At 33.5% G+C, this 20,172-nt stretch overlaps 3 protein-coding genes across 5 annotated transcripts; 2 read left to right on the top strand and 1 right to left on the bottom strand.

The window, feature by feature from the left end:
- Positions 1-677: 677 nt before the first annotated feature.
- On the bottom strand, positions 678-2,929 carry LOC7462810 (galactoside 2-alpha-L-fucosyltransferase). Of its 3 annotated transcripts, none has more exons than XM_024596630.2 (3): positions 2,766-2,929; positions 2,342-2,607; positions 678-2,222 (listed from the first exon to the last, which is right to left on the bottom strand). In XM_024596630.2, the coding sequence occupies exons 2-3, from the start codon at positions 2,541-2,543 to the stop codon at positions 754-756; spliced, it is 1,671 nt and encodes a 556-aa protein (XP_024452398.2). In that variant the 5' UTR covers positions 2,544-2,607; positions 2,766-2,929; the 3' UTR covers positions 678-753. The 3 variants fall into 3 exon arrangements, with proteins under 3 accessions (XP_024452398.2, XP_024452397.2, XP_024452399.2); XM_024596629.2 differs by having other exon boundaries at positions 2,342-2,584; positions 2,766-2,923; XM_024596631.2 differs by having other exon boundaries at positions 2,348-2,919.
- Positions 2,930-11,836: 8,907 nt separating this feature from the next.
- LOC7462811 (protein ELC-like) lies at positions 11,837-15,159 on the top strand. Its single transcript, XM_002303923.4, has 2 exons — positions 11,837-13,263; positions 14,914-15,159. The coding sequence occupies exon 1, from the start codon at positions 11,980-11,982 to the stop codon at positions 13,183-13,185; it is 1,206 nt and encodes a 401-aa protein (XP_002303959.1). The 5' UTR covers positions 11,837-11,979; the 3' UTR covers positions 13,186-13,263; positions 14,914-15,159.
- A 301-nt stretch (positions 15,160-15,460) lies between these two features.
- On the top strand, positions 15,461-18,485 carry LOC7460274 (pentatricopeptide repeat-containing protein At1g11290, chloroplastic). The gene has a single exon (XM_002303924.4). The coding sequence runs from the start codon at positions 15,718-15,720 to the stop codon at positions 18,154-18,156; it is 2,439 nt and encodes an 812-aa protein (XP_002303960.2). The 5' UTR covers positions 15,461-15,717; the 3' UTR covers positions 18,157-18,485.
- The last annotated feature ends 1,687 nt before the right edge of the window (positions 18,486-20,172 follow it).

Genomic DNA, 20,172 nt, shown 5'->3' with positions numbered 1-20,172 from the left:
AAGTATTTCAGCTGGCATTCATCAAATTTTGTACTTCCAAAAATCTTTACAATTTTTTTAAGGTTGAAAAAAAAAAGTATATGCTAAGCTTGTTAGATGTCACAGAGTTTTAGTCACGCTCTTGCCCTTCTATTTGTTTTTCCCTTCTGGAAACAAAGGGATGGCCTCAGAGTATCCGTTTTCTATCCATATATTTTGAAATTCCTCATGCTATTATGGGGGGGAATGGCTAGTGTAAGCATGTTCTTATATGAGAACATGAGTTTTAACTGTTGGATTGGCATTTTAAAGTCAAAAGTGAGCATCAATGTTGAAGACAATGGGGCTTTTCAACACAATCTAACGTATTATTAAGGTTGTAGTCATTAATTAGTTTTTCTTTTCTTAATCTTTTTTTTTTCTATGGGGTTAGAAATCAATAACATGGTCCCATAAATGCCAGCAGATTATTATACGCTATATATAGTTTGTTAATTTCCTTGAGTTTTGGGTTTCAACCTGCTAGGCTGCCAGCCCTGCTTTGCCCTAGAATCTTGATTCAAGCCCTTGAAATGTAGCAGCCCCACTAACGTTTTGATATTCATTTTGTGTTGCTGCGTCCAGCAATGATGAGAGCTCAAAGGAAAATTGTAACAGAAGTCACATCCAAATGGAGAGCAAGAGGCAGAAAGCACATATGCAAAATCGAATTTTGATAGCAAAATATTGACAATGAACAGATTGTTACAAAATGAATCATAATTACAGCAGCTACTAAAGTTGCTTAGCATTAAACAGCTTTATTCCCTTGCTTGCATCCTCACACTGCCTGACATGAGGAACAAGGGAGCCAGTATCAAGTCGCTGTCTGGTATTTGGAATCCGGTGATAATCAGGAGGAAAATGAAAGCATGGCTCCATAGACATGCCTCGTGGACAAGGCTGATCAGTTGGTTGGTTTCCGGCAGGCACGTATAGGATCCATGGCTTCAATCCTCCTAGACCTTGAGCTACATACCCGAAAGTAGACCAAGAACTAGTCACCAGAATATCACTCAAACTTAGGATGCTTATTTCAGCCCATGCCTTCATATTGTGTATATTGTTGCCAAAATGTTGAACCTCTTCGTGACTTGGCTGATAAACACCAATAACATCTCCATTTACCGTTGGCTTCATCCAATACATGCTCTTTATTCTCTCGTAGTATTCTGGATATAATGATGCTATGGTAATAGCTCTTAATGTCTGGTTTTTTGATGGGGAAGCTATAGGTTTTTGCTCATCTACTTGAGGCAGCAGTTTTTCCTTTTTAATGCAGCCAAGTATCTGCTCCAGAACAACATTAACCGGACTCGCTTTTCTATCAAATACCCTCACTTGAAGACCAATCTTCTGATCTGCACTGGCCAAGTAAGCACGATAGAATCTGGTGATTAGTCCCCAGGCTTGATTTGAAGGGTGGAAAAGATAGCGAACCAAGTGGTGGAAAACAGTCTCTTTATCAGGAAACAGTTTGCCTAGTTCTTGCTGGAAAGATGGGATCAAGAAGAGGTAAGGCACAAAGTATTGGTCTGACTTCAGAATCAACCAAGGGACTTTTTGGAGAAAACCTTGATTTTGATCCTGGAAAAAAAGCTTATCGTGTTTATCATAGTTGTAAGCTAAATAAATATGCAGAAATGATGGCGGCTGCGACACGGTTGAGATGTTCATGTTGTTAATCTTTAGTAGGTGCCCATAACTGTGAGCATTTCCTGGTTGCAAGCTGTAGAATTGATTCGTGAGAGGAAAATCCATGGGCAATAACCATGATGTATTTGGGAACGGCTCACAAAAGATACCAGCCATGTCGGTTCCATGATCAACAAGTAGGACTCTGTTTGTGAGGACCGCATAAAGAAATGATGAAGCCATGCTGATTATCCTATTCCCCAAGCCATTAGAAGGCGTCCAAACAATGTAATTGCAGTCTGTAGTGCCATTGATGTGGCTAGAACTCAATTTCTTCAAAGCTCTTTTGTAGGATTCGGTGTTAGGTCCGCAGCGCTTATGAAGATCTTCATATTTACGCAGTTTCGAAACAAGATAGGCAGAGGGCTTATGAGGTGAAGTTTTGCGATACGAGGTCGCTTGGTACCTGCTTATGCAGGATTCTTCATCAAATCCTGTAGCCAGAAGCCCACCAAGCAATTTATCAACAACCATGCTCTCAGTTCCAGAGGGATGTTTGTCTTCCGATTCTGAAACCCAGATAAGGGGAAAAATTAGGAAAATCAAGAACCAAAATTCTATGGTTTTGTACTACAAGAAATTATAGGATATGAAGATGTTGAAAGGTAATCTGTAGCAATGGACTTACCGGTACCTGAGGGTGTGGTAACATTTTCCGCCACTTCTCCTGTGCCATTATCTTTGGCAACTTCCCCAATTAGAACAAAAGTCGAGCTTCTGTAAACCATGGACACCATGTATAACAGACAGAAAGCTATCAAAAACGAAACCACCAGTTTTGGAAACCTCTTTGAACCATACCCTGATCTTTCCATTTGAAAAATATCCATGATTTCTATACAAAGTAATCTCTGGTGCTACCAATCTCCCCCTGTAGAACAATCATCTGAAGTTCTGAACCATCAAGTATACGCTACATAAGGCTGACTAGTGACCACTCATCATTTTCAAGAATGTATCAAGATAATTCCCTTATTGATTGGCACGTAAAAGAACATTCAATAACAAGAAAAATTAAGATGGAAAAGAGGGATAAGCAAAGAGAGATGAACCTCTGATCAAACAAGAAGACTAGCTGTGAACTCTCCTGGTTTCGCTTCTTCCCATTCTCTCTTTTGAACAAAACACAGGCAAGCCTCCCTTTGACAATTCTAACTTCAACCAATCCTCCCACTAGTCTATTACGGTGGCGTCACTTTTTTAGACGAGGGACCTTTGACTTAGAGACGGTTGTTTGGTTTTTTGTAACTGAAAGTATTTTTTATATAAAAAAATATATTGAAATAATTTTTTAAAAAAATACAAAAACAATCAAATATTAGCTAGCAATACGTTGTTTTTGCTACATGAATAGCCAAGTAATTATTTTTCTTGGTATTTTTTTCTTCGGAGTAGGACCCACGCAGTCTCTATAGAACCAGCAAGCATTGAAATATATATATCAGAGATTTTAAGTTGGGACTTGGGAGGGAGATGTGCTGATTATATGCATAAATGATTAGGCAAAACAGGTTTATCACATAGTTGGCTGAAGATTATTTTAATAACAAGAACATGACATGCACGTATGTCATGCGAGATGCTAGCACAACCACCGGCGGATTACTAAATTTCTCCAACTGGATCTCTCCAGGGTATAAATAAGAGGATTTTAGTTTGGTCCTTGATTAAAAAGGTTTTTTTTTTTTACAAAGAATCTTATTTTGTCGTCACATGATTAAAGGGGGTGTTTGTTTTGTATAAATTATTATATAAATGTCTCGGTAGGTAGTAATGTAAGAAAAAACATGAAGGCAGTAAAGTGTTCCCGATAAAAACCGAAAAATTAAGAAAACTGAAAAACAAAATAATTGAAAAAATCAAACCGTGAAAAAAAATCGATTAAACCAATTAAAATTTTAAAAAAAACCGACCCGTTCAGTTTTATAAGCCTGAAACCGAAAAAACCGAACACAAACCGGAAAAAAATCGAGCCAAACCGGTTTGAACTGCTTTTTGTCTTAAAAAACCAAACCGAACCGAAACCAGTCAGTTTGAACCGGTTTCGGTTTTTTTAAAAAAAATTAGATCTGGTTAATTTTTTTATAAAAACCAAATCGAATCGAAAATAATCATCCCTAGTAATGTGTTATGATTACAAAATTATAATAATAATAATAATAATAATAATAGTAAAAAATATAGTGTTAGAAATTGTTGTTCCGATGGTAATAGTTAAGTTATTTTAAAGATATTATGAGTTTATAGTAGGTACAATATTTTAAAAAAATTAATAAGATGAAAATATTTTTTAATGAATTAATTAAATTTAATAATTGGTCGTAAAATATTTTATATAAAAACAAATGCAATCTTGCACCTCAAATTAATAGACAAACCAATATATGATATTTTAGATTTCACAGCTTACAAAAGTGTGGAATTTTGCAACGTGTGTAGGATGGTTTCTTATATATATATATATATGAATATTTAAATTGGCAAAAAATAAAATAAAAATCAACAAACTTTAGCTTGTACATGATTAATACATAAAATACTTTCAAATAACATGTTAAGAATTACTATGAAAAGGAGAGAACAGGAAAAATATAAGTTTTTTTGAACAAAGTATGGATCCGAGGAAGGTAAACTAGGGTGCCTCGTTCAAACCTCCAATAATGAAAATTTATCCTTGATTGTTTCTTTATTCAAGCATGTAGTAATAAATAGCTTGGGCCCACAGATAAATAGCCTAGGCCCACAAAGATGAAGTAATAATCATTTTATTTATTCATTTATTTATTCTCATAGCAGACTAGTATAAATTATTGAATTAATATAATTCAATTGGGTTGCTTGAATGCTTGGCAATGCATGACAAACATAGCTTGCCACCGCTAACCATGGTAAATGGATATTTTTGTATAGAGGGAAAAAAAATGAGGTGATTGTTCTGAAAAGACACATTTTTCTTAAAAGAAATTGCAATTTGATGCTACAATCTCTGCTAAAAGTTACTACAACACTGTTTATTTTGTACTTAAAATTATATTTAAATATATTTGGTTTGAAAAAATATTAAATTGGTATTTTTTAGTGTTTGTTTTAATGATTCTGATATGATGTTAAAATAAAATAAAATCTAAAAAAAATTATTTAAATGTAATTTTAAATTAAAAACATTTTTACAAAATAATTTGCACCGCAATATCAAACATTCAACGAATACCTACTCCTAGCACCATCAATTACAATAACACATTCTTCTATCCAGAGGGGTATAGATTAATGTGCATTTAATATCAAGGTGTTTTTGAAAAGTTTTTTTAATTTAAAAATATATTAAAATAATATTTTTTTTTGATATAAACACTTTAAAATTATTGAAAAGTATTATAAAAATTAAAATATTTTTATTTTTATTTTTTAAAATTTATTTTAACACTAATACATCAAAACGAGTCGGAAGGTGAGTTATTGGAACTACAGACATTTTATGAGACGGATTTCAATTTTAAAAAATAAGATGAAGCAAGAAAAAAAATTGAAGGGCCGTTGTGTTATATATTAAAAATAATATCAGTTAAATCAGTATTTAGTAATCAATTACTGTACCTTTAAAAATTTAAATCAGCTAGTAATCAATTGGAATTAAAGATGAATTGATGGAAAAGTGATGGCAGATTAAAAGAAAAGAGAGTATATGAATAATAAATATCCATACAAGTACAACAAACTCAATAAATAATATATAAATATTAAAAACTTTTATTCTAATGAATAGTAAATAAAATATGAATATAAAAAAGTCTCTCATGTTAGCAACCATTACCGTCAAGAGAAGTTAACAGAATATGCAGATAAATTAAAGAAAGAAGATGTCCTTGAAAAAGGCGACAAGAATTGTAGACGTTATATGAGATGCGATGCGATGTCGTAGAAATAAATATTATTGTATTTAAGAGACGTGGAAAAGGGGATCGGAAACTCCTTGACAGATGAGTATTGACGAAGTCTGAAGAAAGCTGGCAGTTTCAAAATCAAGGGGAAATAAAGGCAGCAGCAGCGCGCGCGCCTCCGCAGAGGACTGCGTTGAGATTTCTCTTCATCGGCTGTTGGAGGAGAGTCGCGGATGGAAGATGCTTCTCACAAATGTGTTTGGGCTTTTGACTTTTGAGGAAGGTAAACTAACGAGACTTGTTTAAAATTTTTGTTTGTTTTGAGCTGCGGTAAATCTATTTTTAAAAAAAAAGTTAAATAAATTTTTGTTTGAAATTATTTTTTTAATGTTTTTAAATTGTTTTGATAATAATATTATTTTAAAATATTTTTAAATAAAAAATATTTTAAAAAATAGATATAAAATCCCTTGTCTTCCCTTCCACCAGTTTCGAGCAAGGCAGAAAGAATTCTCTCTATAAATAAATAACTTGGGCAGTTGGGCCCACATCGGTAAACAGCAAACATGAAATAAGCATCATTTTTTATATATAAAAAAAAACTTGTAGAATTTCCTTAGTTATTAATCCCTGGTCAAAATTCAAAAATATATAATTTTTTAAAAAATAAAAACGTAGATTTTTTAATGAGTATCATTATATCAGACTGAATCAATTCATTATTTTATTTTATTTTTTAAAATTCAAACCGATTTAAATTCCAGGTGTATCAAATTTCAAATAAACTCATCAGATCATTCCAGATTTTATAGAAGCAAGAATTTATTGAATTTATACATTTCAATTGGGTTTCTGGGATGGTTGGCTACCCATGACATTGTGGCTGTAGAATGGAGAAGCCGTTCCCAAAGCACTTTGATGCTCTACTAGTTTATGCATGTCAACATAACTTGTCGCCGCAAGCTATGGTGAATGAATATTTATAGTGACCCAAAAAGAAAAGGAACTGAAGTGATTGTCGTGTAAAGAACACCAAACCGATTACGTGTATGTTTGCAAAAGTGATGCAATATGTTTTAAAAATATTTTTTTAATTAAAAATATACTTTTAGTTTTTTTTAACTCCAAACATCAAAACTATAAAAAAATCAAAAAAATATTAATTAATATTTTTTTAGATAAAAAACAATTTAAAAAACAGATTGTAATGCACAAATAAATACTAGTAGAAAAACTTCAAATTAAAAAAAAAGAAAAAAGAATGAAGGGCTTTTTTTTAAGTGTGTTGGTGTTGTGTTATAAATTAAAAGTAATATCAGTTAAATCAATATTCAGTAATCAATTATTGTAACTTTAAGAATATATATTCTTGCTTTTAAAAAATAGTGTAATCAATTGTTTTGTTTTTTTGATATAGACAAAAAGTGCCCTCTAATCCTTATCATTTTTAAATAATCATGTTATTTGCTTTCATAACAAGGTAGATTATAATCAAATATTATTTCAAAATGAAAAACAATGATATTTAATTTTAAAAATACAATAATAACAAACAATCAAAATAATGGATTAAATAAAAATAAAAAATTCTTGTAAAACATAAGATGATATGAATTGTTATATAGACAGTACAAGGTGGGAAAATTGGTGTTCATCTCCACACGCCACCTTTTTGCCACCACTGCTCACTCAAAAAAAAAAAACACATAATTAAAATCTTGAGTATATAACTCATTTATTCAGGTTCTGGGTATTGATCAAATTCTGAGTTTGTTTCCTGAAAATCACTAGTTTGAATTCCACAAATCTCAGAATCATTTAAAGTTTACATGATTATTAATTTTAAGACCCGTGAAATTAGTCGAGGTACGTGCAAGCTGATTAGGACATCCACGTTGATAAAAAAAACATAATTAATTTTTTTTAAAAAAAAAAAACAAAACAGACAATGATTGCGATATCACACCAATTTTATTCCTTTTGAATGCATCACCTAGGTTTATCTATCCTACACGAAATGGCATAATAATAATAATAATAATCCATGTGAAATAATTGCTAGACACCGACAACCGAAATGGTATAATAATCCATCTTAAATAATTGCTGTGCATTGAGAACCTAATCATGCAAGTCTACACGAAAGCCACCAACTGAGTTACGGGTATTTAGATAACATTTGTTTTTTAAGTTTTAAAAACATTTCTGAAAAAATTAATTAATTAATTTTAAAATAATTTTTTAAATATTTTTAAATCGTTTTAATGTGCTGATATTAAAAATATTTTAAAAAAATAAAAAAATATATTATTTTAATGTTTTTCCGAGCAAAAAATACTTTAAAAAACAATCTATACCATGATCTCAAATACCCTCTTAATATTTAAATGATTTGTTTTTGAATCGTTTTGAGATAATGGTATCAAAAATAATTATTTTTCTGGATAAAAAATACTTTAAAAAATACTTTTATTTGAAAATATATTAAAATAATATATATTCTTTAAAAATTTATTTTTCATATCAATACACTAAAACAACCATAAAAATATATATAAAAAATAATTTATACGAAATAGTGGGTGCGGCGTGGATATGCAAAAGCATATATTAATAGATTGTTTGTAACCTTTTGAATAGAATTGGATTTAATTAAGAGGTTCATCGACTCTCATGATTGAAATATTTCTTAAAATAGGAATTGAATCTTAAATAGAATTGAACATCTCAGATCTCGCACAAAAAATAAATCAGACCCTAACCCTTATGATTTGCTGTAATAATAATAATAATAATAATGAGAAAATAACGTTGAAAATCAATATTCATTAAGTAACCTTAATTTTCTCTTATTTTTGTACGATATGTGCTTCATCACAGAGAAATGATTCCAGAATACCTCTAAAAATGATCTTGCAATCGCATTATTTTAGATTTGGATTTGAAAAGAGCTCTAGGTTTTAGCCTTTAGGCATCCAATTCTTTTCGGAAAGAAGATTGTGATCCAACTTGTGCAGCCCAGTTACAAAGAGCTGGCGAGCCCAGTCTTGTTCTCATTGGACCCAGGCCCACTGGATCCAGTTTTGAGAAATAGAAAACTGAAAGGAGAATAAGTTAAAGGTTGCACTTTCTCAATCTGAGAAGGCCCATAAATAGTTAGTTGCCTTCTTGGGAATATTCCTAGAGGACCTCGTACCAAGTTTTGAGATGACTAGATTAGTGTCTTACATTTGTTATGATGAACTTATTAATTAAATTATTTACGAGGTTAGACTTAAGTTATGTTTCTAATCGCTCTTAACAACACTAACTACTAGCCACTTAAACCCATTTTAAAGTACGTAGAGCTATTATTTAAACCAAAATTAAACACCTATCTTTAAAAACTTGTTAAATCCTAGGGAGGGTTTGTTTTTGCGGTTAAAATAATTTTTTTAATATTTTAATTTGCTTGAATTTAATATTTTTTATATTTTTGGATTGTTTTGATGTAATGATATCAAAAATAATTATTTTTTTATAAAAAAATTAATGCATTTTCAAGTAAAAAATATTTTGAAAAGCAACCATCACCGTACAATTATTTAGTGCCTAGTATCGTGGTTGTTACTTTTCAATTTTTTTGCATAAATATTTTTTAGGTATTTTTTAATAATTCTAATAAATTAATGTTAAAAATAAAAAAATTACAAAACATATTATTCTAATATATTTTTAACTAAAACAATACTTTTAAACAACACTATACATCATATTATCAAACTCAGTAATAATCTTCGTGCTTTTGTTATAACTTTATGAATATACTTGCATAAGCTTGAGCTAATACATCTACCGCCAAAAATACTTTTCCACTCCAAACAAAGTAACAATAATGGCATAGCATTAAAAAAAAAAAATCAGAATAAAAATTACATGATTAACAGCATCACCACACTCCGCCGTATGAACTGGGTTGATTTTCACACCTTATATTTACACGCTAATATAAAAAAAACTATAATTTTATAAAATAAAATAGAATTTCAATGATATTCAATAAAAAAATCAAATTATTTTTTTACCAATCTATTTGATTTCGAATGTGTTTGGAAAAGCAATGCAAACCGCATTTCCAAAATATTTTAAATTTTTTTTTATTAAAATTTAATATGGTTTGTATGTTTTGGATCGTTTTGATGTACTGATATCAAAAATAATTTTTAAAAAATAAAAAAAAAATCATTAACATATATTTTAATATAAATTTTTTTTTAAAAATAACCAATACTACACTGCTAAACACTCTTTTCATCAGATTGTAAAAACAAGGAAAAGGAATAAAAATAAAATAAATCAAGTTTGCGTGGGGGGTTTGCGTGCTTGGCCCACAAAAAAAAACATGGCTTACCTACTAAATCTCTTAATTTATTTTATATTAAAAGGGCCTTTCATTTTTTTAAAAAAATTATTAAATAACTTCATCTACAGTCTTAAATTCAGCGAATGAAGGGTCACGCTCACGCCGAGATATTTTTTGGTAAAAATATCAACTTTTAATTTATTTTTGATAAAAAAAACAACTATAAAATTCTATAGATACCAGAATAAGCTCATTGATAGCCTCTCACAAGTCACAACTTTAAATTTTGAAATTAGAAGGATCAAAATGAAATTTTCACACTGATTTTCTTTTTCATTTTAGTCCTTTTTTAATATTTATATTTCTTAAATAATTTATTTAAATTGACTTTCAATTTGATTATATAAAAACTAAAAATAAAAAAAAGAGTCTAGGTACGGAAAACAAAGGAAGCTAAAAGAAAATAACGGTCATGCTAGCTTTTTTTTTCCTCTCATATTAGCAACTCCATCGGGGTTGCTATATCAACAGGTAAAATAGCATTTCAAATGAAATGCTATTAGGCCAAAGGCTATCTGCACTTACCCCTTCCTCTTTAAAAACTGATGCGAGAAAACAGAGCAACATCAGATCTCGAAGCACCTTGCCCTGAAGAAGAAGAAGCTGCCTTTGATTGTCCCAGTCCTGCCCAGGTGATTAATTAGCTTCCCTTTTAGCTTCCAGTCGTGTGTGTGCTGTTAGGGATCCAGATCAGCTAATTTGGGAAGCCCCTGCCAGATTATAGCCCTCGTTTCCAGTTGTGGAGTCCCTGCTGGGTTAGTGGAAGAGGGAAAGTTTGTTGGCTGCCATGGGTGGTTTTGAGCTAAGCTGAAAATCGCGTGGAGTGAGCTGAAGGGAGAAGATGAAGCAAAAGAAAATTGTTGTTTTATTTTATTCAAAAGTAAAATGGTCACAGTTTTTATGGCCCAGGATTGCCTCCTTTTCACTCCCTGTTTTCAACCTTCACGTCAATTCTTTTAAAGAATTTTATTCAAAGTAAAATGGTCAAAACCTTAATTGTCCTTCTGTTGTGTAGTCCTTCATCTTCTCTTGTCACTCCATTTTTAATCCCTTTCTCTTTAATTCTTTTTATTTTTGAAAATATGTAGAAAAACAATGGTTAAATTCGGTAATGAGAACAATTAATGGTGTTTTAAAGTATTTTAGTTATATATTAAAATATAAATGGACTGCTAAAATAATCATTGGAGCGAACACCTCAAAAAAAAAAAAATCCTTTGTTTAGGATTGACTCGAAGATTTTCTCCCACCGAGAGCTCCGTCATTGGCTGTGTCCTCCGTGATCGATTAGACTACGGCGAATCGCTTGTGTATTTGTCTTTGGGAAAGTGTAAGACGCTATTGCCCGCAACTGGGTCTCACGCAGTCTGTCGGTCCAACAAAGAAGGGCTGCCATTAGAGGTTTTTTCCCCCACGAAACAAAGACTATAAATATCCCCCTCAAGGGAAAGCAATCCAATGCTGTGTCAAGTGCGCTACTGCTTTCTTACCTTCCCTTATATAAGTAGTTACAGATACAGAGCTATATTTTCACTATTCAAAATGCCTTTTTAACCATTTACCTATTTCATTTGGCGTTTTTTACCGGAGATGCTCTTACAGTTACAGTGGCGTTGGCGTGATGATACAGTGAAAATCCAGCAGTTTGGATTTTTCTATAATAACACGCGCGCCCGCGCTTATCTAGAGATATTTGGTAATGGGATTTAATTGGTTTTTTTTTTAATTTAAAATTAATTTTTTAAATATTTTTACATCATTTTTTTGTTATAATATAAAGAATAAAGTTTTTAAGAATAAAAAACAATATTTTAATATTTCTACAAATAAAAAACAATCCGACTAAAACACACGCATCATCCCACACAAACGTCCTCAGTTCCGGTTCCTCGGCAAAAAAAAAATAAACACGGAAAGTCGGAAACTTGAAACTCGTCCTTCCTTAGCCAGCAAGAAAAAGCAGAAAACTCTCCCCCTCCATCAATGGTTCCTCCACCGTCGTCAAACCACCAAGCAATCCAACAATTCCTCTCCTCCGTCCTCTCTCAAAGCGGCACTTCCGCCCTTCCTTACTCCGAAGACACCAAATGGCTCATCCGCCAACACCTCCTTTCACTCACCACTACTTCCCCCTCTCTCGAACCCAAAACCGCTACCTTCACTCACAACGATGGTCGCACCGTCAATCTTCTCCAGGCTGACGGCACCGTTCCGATCACTTTCATATCTGTCACTTATAACATCCCGGTTATCATCTGGCTTTTCGAATCTTACCCTCGCCACCCTCCTTGTGTTTACGTGAACCCCACACGCGATATGATCATCAAAAGATCTCATCCTTTTGTCAATCCCTCGGGGCTCGTTTCGATCCCTTATTTGCAGAATTGGATCTACCCTAGTTCTAATTTGGTTGATTTGGCTCGCGAGCTGAGCTCGGTTTTTGGGAGGGATCCTCCTCTGTTTTCCCAACGCCCCAAACCTAACCCTAATCCCAATTATCATCCAAATCAATCGAGTCTTGGGTCAGTGGGTAACACGGGAGGTGGTGGTGGGTATCCGAGACCGATTGTCAGACCACCACAGTATCCGCCGTATGGTAGTGGTGGTGCGGTGGGGAAGGTAGAGGCGGAGGATGCAGCGGAGGTTTATAAAAGAAATGTGATTGATAAGCTTGTGGAGAATGTTCACGGGGATATGTTGCAGTTGAGTAAAACGAGGGAGGCGGAGATGGAAAGCTGGTTTAGCGCACAATCTGTGTTGAGGGGGAGAGAGGAGGAGTTTAATAAAGGGTTGAAAGAAATGAGAGATAAGATGGAAGGGTTGGAGTTGCATTTGCAAGTTGTTTTGATGAATACGGATGTTTTGGAAGCATGGGTTAGGGAAAATAAGGGGAAGTTGAAAGGGGGCTCGGAGGATATTGACGTGGATAATGCTTTTGAGTGTGTGGATGTTTTGTCGAAGCAGATGTTGGAGTGCACAGCGGTGGACATGGCAATTGAGGATGCGGTTTATTCTTTGGAGAAAGCAGTGCAAGAAGGGGCAATGCCATTTGATCAATATTTGAGGAATGTGAGGTTGTTGTCTAGAGAGCAGTTTTTTAACAGGGCAACTGCAGCGAAAGTTAGGGCTGCACAAATGCAGGCTCAGGTTGCTGGTATGGCTGCCAGGGCACCACGTTATGCTACCTGAGTGATTGTTTTGATGGTGAATTTGATACGGGGTTGTAGCATTTATGGAGATGCTGTAAGGATATCAGTATAGTTTGAGGTTAGGTTCTTGTGAAGAACTATACCATTTTAGTTTTTGCTCTTTTTTGTGTTGATAGGAAAATAATAATATATATATTTTTTTAATTAGTGTATGCCTTTCTTTACTAATTGATGTGGTATATAATTAAAACTCACCTTTCGAGTTATAGCATTTTCTGTACAAATTATGAATTCGTCGTAGAAACAGATGTCCTTGTTCTTTTATGATTGTTTACTTCTGGCTGGTAACCAAATGTATGCCTGTATAACTATATACATATTGCATTATTAACTAATGATGACATTCATGCAAGTTGGCAACTGACTACAATAGCAAATATATTGTCTTTCTAATGTTGTGGCATCCTTCTGCTTATGATTTAAGAATCCAGTGTATTTGTATGTTTTGGCTTTGTGTCAATATTCCATGTCTGTGATCATTTATATTTTTTGTTCTTAATGAAATCATGCTGTTGATTGCCAGATTCTCTTTTCATTCTTTTACATAAACGCACATGTTCATGTTTGTGCATTGATGCAATGGTGTCAAACAAGCACATATTGAGACAAATGATTCAGCTTTTCACATTCCTAACAAAAGTTACCTGCTAAGTCGAATTGAGAAACAATGATGAAAAATAAAAGAATAAAAAAAAAACAGATAGAGGATGCATCATCTGTGTATATTGCATTGGTTTTCCACTTGCTTTTGCTTGAAACTTGAACTAGAAAGTTGTGTGGGATCTTGAATTTTTTAGTAATGAGGATTTTCTCAAAATTGTGTTATAATTTCAGCTTGAGTGATCTAAGAATGCGCGCATTCATTGACGTGATCATAGTCTTTTCTAGTGCTAGGTCAACTGATGTAGTCTTCAGCCGAACCATGGGGCTTCAAGTTCCACATCCTCCAGTTGAAATCCAGATGATTTTGTTCTTTAGTTCCTCCATAATCATCAAGCTTTCCATGTCTATTTGAGGAATGAAAGCAATGTCATATTTTAAGATTGCACATGCCCATGCGTGTGCACATTCATGTGATCCGTGTCAAACAGGCAGGCATAGAAATTCATTAATTTTAGGTGGTATATATAGTTGATTAAAAAGGGTAAATAATTGATGGAAGGGTGGGGAGAAGGTGAGGTTATATATATATTGCATCGGTTCCACTTGATTTTTCAATGGATGTGGACTAGAAATATATGGGAGCATGTTGTTTTTGTGATAGGATTTATTGTTTGTAGTATGTTAAAGAACCGTCTCAAACCAAAAGTTTAAGTTATTAGATAAGATCTCAAAACATGATATATATATGACAGTGTTCATTAAAGAGGAAAATTCTTGACTTTATCTCTGTTAAATGTGAGCTGTTCTACTGTTATTCCCTATCAATCTCCACCGGATATGTTTGACTAAGCCAGGTGGTGCTTGAGCCCCATGGTGGATTCTTCTTATTGATAGAATCTGGGTTTTAGAAAGAGGGATTATGACAACATTCTATGATCTGCTGATGGCATGGAATTTGCAAATTCCGGGAAGCTGAGTATTTAGTTACATGTCGCATCATAGTTCCATCATCCCAAGCACAAACTGTTTACCTTTTTCTATGTTCAACATATGATGTTCCTGGGATACATCACTCTGATTACATCTACGTTTTCTTCTGTTTCAGCTGTTAATGTTTAATGGCTGGTTGCTGTCAGTGACCATCAGTTGCAGTGACTATGAAGCCAGGAAATACCCACTGGTAAACCTACAAAGCTTACACATGTTTAAGCTTCTGTTGCTGCTATTTCCTTGCGATCTCGGTGCTCACCGTTTTGTGCCCCCAGTTAGATGTATAAACTCGTTGATGTAAAATGAACCACCCCAAGCTTTTTAATTATATTAATAATATCCTCATGACGGTTTCTTTTTATTTAGCATCGAGTTTTTTTTTTTTTCTTAATAGCACAATAAAAAATATTTTAAAAACTATCATAATTAAAAAAACAAATAAATAGCATATTTCTTAAGATTGCGCTATTAAAATAATTAGTGCAACTAAAAAAATAAAAATGGACGAAACCAAGAAACTTTTTAAATTGAAATAACATTTTTAAAATGAGTTTTTTTATAACCCTAAGAATTTGTGCAGACATAATTATTAAATTTAATATTGGAGCAAGAGAGTTACTACATGCATACTTGTTTTATGTGAAAGAAAAAAATGATTTATAGTCATTATGATTTTCAATGTTCATAGATTTGTAGAAAAACTTAATTATATTTAAATTAATTGCTTTCGTAAATTCTTCTTTCAAAATGAGGATTAAAAAGGATCTTGTGGATAGCGAACCCAGTCACAACGTGAATGAATTGACACCTCACAGAATTGAACTTGATAATTCCATTGCTCATAGTAATTCAAAAGCTTGACCGACCCTCCACAGACACTGAAACGAGCAAGAATGAGACTTTAAGAAACCTGAGAGACATGAGCTCGCACCTATTGCCCTTCACTGCAACCCCGCCGCCGCAAATTCCCTCCAAAGCAAGCCCACTTGCTCAACACACTCTCTCTCAACGAACCCATATCCCATCTCACATATACAAGCACCCGGCCGCTATCCTCTTAGAACTCTGCACTTCCTCTAAAGAAGTTCACCAAATCCTCCCTCAAATCATTAAAAACGGGCTCTACAATGAAACCCTTTTTCAGACCAAGCTCATTAGTCTTTTTTGTAAGTATGGTAATTTAACTGAAGCTTCGCGTGTTTTTGAACCTATTGAGGATAAGTTTGATGCTCTTTATCATACTATGCTTAAAGGGTATGCAAAGAGTTCTTCTTTAGATAGTGCTTTGTCGTTTTTTTCTCGAATGAAGCATGATAGTGTTAGGCCTGTTGTGTATAATTTTACTTATTTGTTGAAACTTTGTGGAGATAATTCTGATCTTAAGAGGGGTAAGGAGATTCATGGGAGTGTAATAACAAGTGGGTTTTCGTGGAATTTGTTTGCTATGACTGGGGTGGTGAACATGTATGCGAAATGTAGACAAATTAATGACGCGTATAACATGTTCGATAGAATGCCTGAGAGGGATTTGGTTTGTTGGAATACGATGATTTCTGGGTATGCGCAAAATGGGTTTGCTAAGGTTGCTTTGATGTTGGTTTTGAGGATGTCTGAAGAAGGGCATAGGCCGGATTCGATTACCATTGTTTCTATTTTGCCTGCAGTTGCGGATACAAGGTTGTTGAGAATTGGCATGGCAGTTCATGGATATGTTTTGAGAGCTGGGTTTGAGTCACTTGTGAATGTTTCAACTGCTCTTGTGGATATGTATTCAAAATGTGGGTCAGTGAGTATTGCCAGAGTAATCTTTGATGGGATGGATCATAGAACTGTTGTTTCGTGGAATTCCATGATTGATGGGTATGTGCAAAGTGGAGATGCTGAGGGAGCAATGTTGATATTTCAGAAGATGTTGGATGAAGGGGTTCAACCAACTAATGTTACTGTTATGGGAGCTTTGCATGCTTGTGCTGATCTAGGTGATCTCGAGAGAGGAAAGTTTGTTCATAAATTAGTGGACCAATTGAAACTTGATTCTGATGTTTCAGTGATGAATTCTTTGATTTCCATGTATTCCAAGTGCAAGAGGGTTGATATTGCTGCTGATATATTTAAAAATTTGCGAAATAAAACACTTGTATCCTGGAATGCCATGATATTAGGCTATGCCCAGAATGGGTGTGTGAATGAGGCTTTAAATGCGTTCTGTGAGATGCAATCTCGAAACATAAAGCCAGACTCTTTCACAATGGTGAGTGTGATTCCTGCTCTTGCAGAGTTATCGATTCCACGTCAGGCAAAGTGGATCCATGGACTTGTTATTCGAAGGTTTTTAGACAAGAATGTTTTTGTGATGACTGCTCTTGTCGACATGTATGCAAAGTGTGGAGCCATTCACACAGCAAGAAAGCTCTTTGACATGATGAATGCAAGGCATGTGATTACATGGAATGCTATGATAGATGGATATGGAACTCATGGACTTGGAAAAACTTCTGTAGAACTGTTCAAGGAAATGAAGAAGGGGACCATCAAGCCAAATGATATTACATTCCTCTGTGCCCTTTCTGCTTGTAGTCACTCAGGTTTGGTAGAAGAGGGGCTCTGTTTCTTTGAAAGCATGAAGAAAGATTATGGCATAGAGCCTACAATGGATCACTATGGAGCGATGGTTGACCTTCTTGGTCGAGCTGGTCGACTCAACCAGGCTTGGGATTTCATTCAAAAGATGCCTATTAAACCCGGAATAACTGTTTATGGCGCAATGCTTGGTGCTTGCAAAATTCATAAGAATGTTGACTTAGGGGAGAAGGCAGCATTTGAAATCTTCAAGTTAAACCCAGACGATGGCGGATACCACGTGTTGCTTGCCAACATATATGCCACAGCTTCAATGTGGGGCAAAGTGGCTAAAGTGAGAACTATAATGGAGAAGTCAGGGCTTCAAAAAACTCCAGGCTGCAGTTTAGTGGAAATAGGGAATGAGGTTCACAGTTTCTATTCTGGAACTACAAGCCATCCCCAATCCAAAAAGATCTATTCTTATCTCGAGACACTTGTAGATGAGATCAGAGCTGCTGGTTATGTTCCCGACACCAATTCAATCCATGACGTGGAAGATGATGTTAAGGTGCAGTTGCTGAATACTCATAGTGAGAAGTTGGCAATTGCCTTTGGGCTGCTAAATACGAGCACAGGCACTCCCATACACATCAGGAAAAATCTACGAGTCTGCGGCGATTGTCATAATGCAACAAAATATATTTCACTTGTCACCGGGAGGGAAATTATAGTTCGTGATATGCATAGATTTCACCTTTTCAAGGATGGAGTCTGTTCTTGTGGAGATTATTGGTAAATTTGAGCTGTTGTAGAAGCAGTCTTTTGAGATCATAATGGATGATTTCTTGCAGGAATGCAAATAGTCGGGTGTGGGAATGGTCACAAATTAGCCTCGTTCGCGGAGGGCCTTTTTTTCTTAAAAAACTGAGCCTCTCTTAGCCAGTTCATGACCCTAGAAGTAAACCCACTTAAATGAAGTTCAACGCATTGGATGTAGGGCTGGGTTTGAAGTTTGAACCTACCTCTCTTTTGATTATTCTTTAGAAATACTTGTTCTCAGCATGAAAATACAATAACTCTGACATTCAATAATAAATATATATATTGAATTAATATTTTGATCAACACAGGTTTTTCGAAGGCTACTTCCCATCTATGATACCACCAGACAGCATGGCTATGAAATTTCTAATCCCTTGCAAATACTTACTATTTTTCTTTTAATCATGAGATAATCACATCTATAACAAAAGAGAAGGGGCTTCAAACAATTTTTTTTACTAGAACTCAGATTCACGTTAATTGCGATGGTAAAACAACGATTTCGCTTCTTATGACATACAAATTTGGCCTCATAGATGGAGGTAGTTGGGTCTTTTATTATTATTTGAGCATTAAAAATATGAAGTTGGCTTTAAAACAATATATTTTTTTTTTTTTGCCTTTTCAACTTACAAATGTATAGTTAAATTACTGAAATGCTCTTAGATAAAAAACAATAGAGGTCAAGGGTCATTTTAACCCTTTTATTATTATTATTGTTAGATGAGATGAAAGGGCAGATTTACATTTTAATATTTAATAAATATTAAAAAAAAAGCTGGTGTGTGAAGAGTTGTCGTGGTATTTAAGCATTGTATGCATTGCTACCTGATGACCAAACGATGGTTTTCAGAGCAATGTTTAAATTCTCTAAAGGCTTCTCTGTGTCTAGACGAAACCTATCTTGAATGGATCTCTGGTTTGGTATTGAAAATTCTCTTTATTTTTTCTCTCTTTTCTTCTTAGTTTTCATACTTTGACTTTCTAAATTTTCAGAGTTGCTCCTCAATTTCTTAATTTATGTTTTTTTGATTTTTAATTTTTGTCTTTAATTCTTTTATAAAATTTTAATTTTTTTCAATTTTATCATTCAATCTCAATTTATCATGTGTTATATTGTCTACTTTGATTTTTTTTTCTTAACCCTTTTGTGTATTTTTTTTTATTTTTAATTCCATCCATCAATTCAAGTTTATAGTGTATTATTTGTTTTCAATTTCATTTTTATTCTTTTGATTTTTTATCATTTTTGTTAAAATTTTCTTTTCTTTTCGATTTCAATCTTCAATAAAAAAATTTTGTTGCATCTAATTTATTTTTTATTTTGATTTTTATTCTCATTCTTCTAATTGCTATTTTTTTTTTATCTTTTTGTATTTTCTCCAATTTCATCATTTAACGTTTAATTTACTAGAGATTGTGTTTAGTGATTTTTCTATATATGATACTTTCAGCCTAATAACCTAACTTTACAGGTTTGAAAAGTTAACATGGATCGATATTTTTTAGCTTTTTTTATTTTATCCCTCAACATTATTTTAAAAAAAAGATTTTGTAGTTTTTTTTATTTCTTTTCTATCAAATTATCCTAATATCATTGCATTACCTATAGGTTTTGCATATTAATCCATATTAACTCGACCTTTATTATTTAAATTTTATATCTATTATACCTCGAGTTGTTTCAAGCCAGAATTTTTTATCCAATTCCATACCTTCAAATATTATTTTTTTTATTCAAGATTTTATCGGTTTACTATCGTCACCATTTTTTTTTTTTTATCTTCTACAACTCATTAGACCCGGTCACAGCTATAACCTGGTTGTTGGTTTTAATCGCCCTTGCATCACCTATAGGGGAAAAAAGATATTACTAACCAGCAGCTTAGCACAGAAGTATACTCCTATAATATGATTTAGGCAGCTTGCCACCTCAGCTTGCCACAGGACGAAGCACCCAACATGAAGTCAAGTTCCATAGAAAATGGGC

Source organism: Populus trichocarpa, chromosome 3 (assembly GCF_000002775.5).
Source record: "Populus trichocarpa isolate Nisqually-1 chromosome 3, P.trichocarpa_v4.1, whole genome shotgun sequence".
Taxonomy (NCBI): Eukaryota; Viridiplantae; Streptophyta; class Magnoliopsida; order Malpighiales; family Salicaceae; genus Populus; species Populus trichocarpa.
The sequence above is the reverse complement of the archived record's forward strand: the minus strand, read 5'-3'. Positions and strand labels throughout refer to the sequence as shown.

Bases quoted from the DNA above. Each gene is read 5' to 3' on its own strand.
- LOC7462811 (XM_002303923.4), top strand. From the start codon at position 11,980: ATGGTTCCTCCACCGTCGTCAAACCACCAAGCAATCCAACAATTCCTC.
- LOC7462810 (XM_024596630.2), bottom strand. From the start codon at position 2,543: ATGGATATTTTTCAAATGGAAAGATCAGGGTATGGTTCAAAGAGGTTT. The intron at 2,223-2,341 runs GTAAGTCCATTG...TCTGGGTTTCAG, and splicing joins TACCACACCCTCAGGTACCG to AATCGGAAGACAAACATCCC.
- LOC7460274 (XM_002303924.4), top strand. From the start codon at position 15,718: ATGAGCTCGCACCTATTGCCCTTCACTGCAACCCCGCCGCCGCAAATT.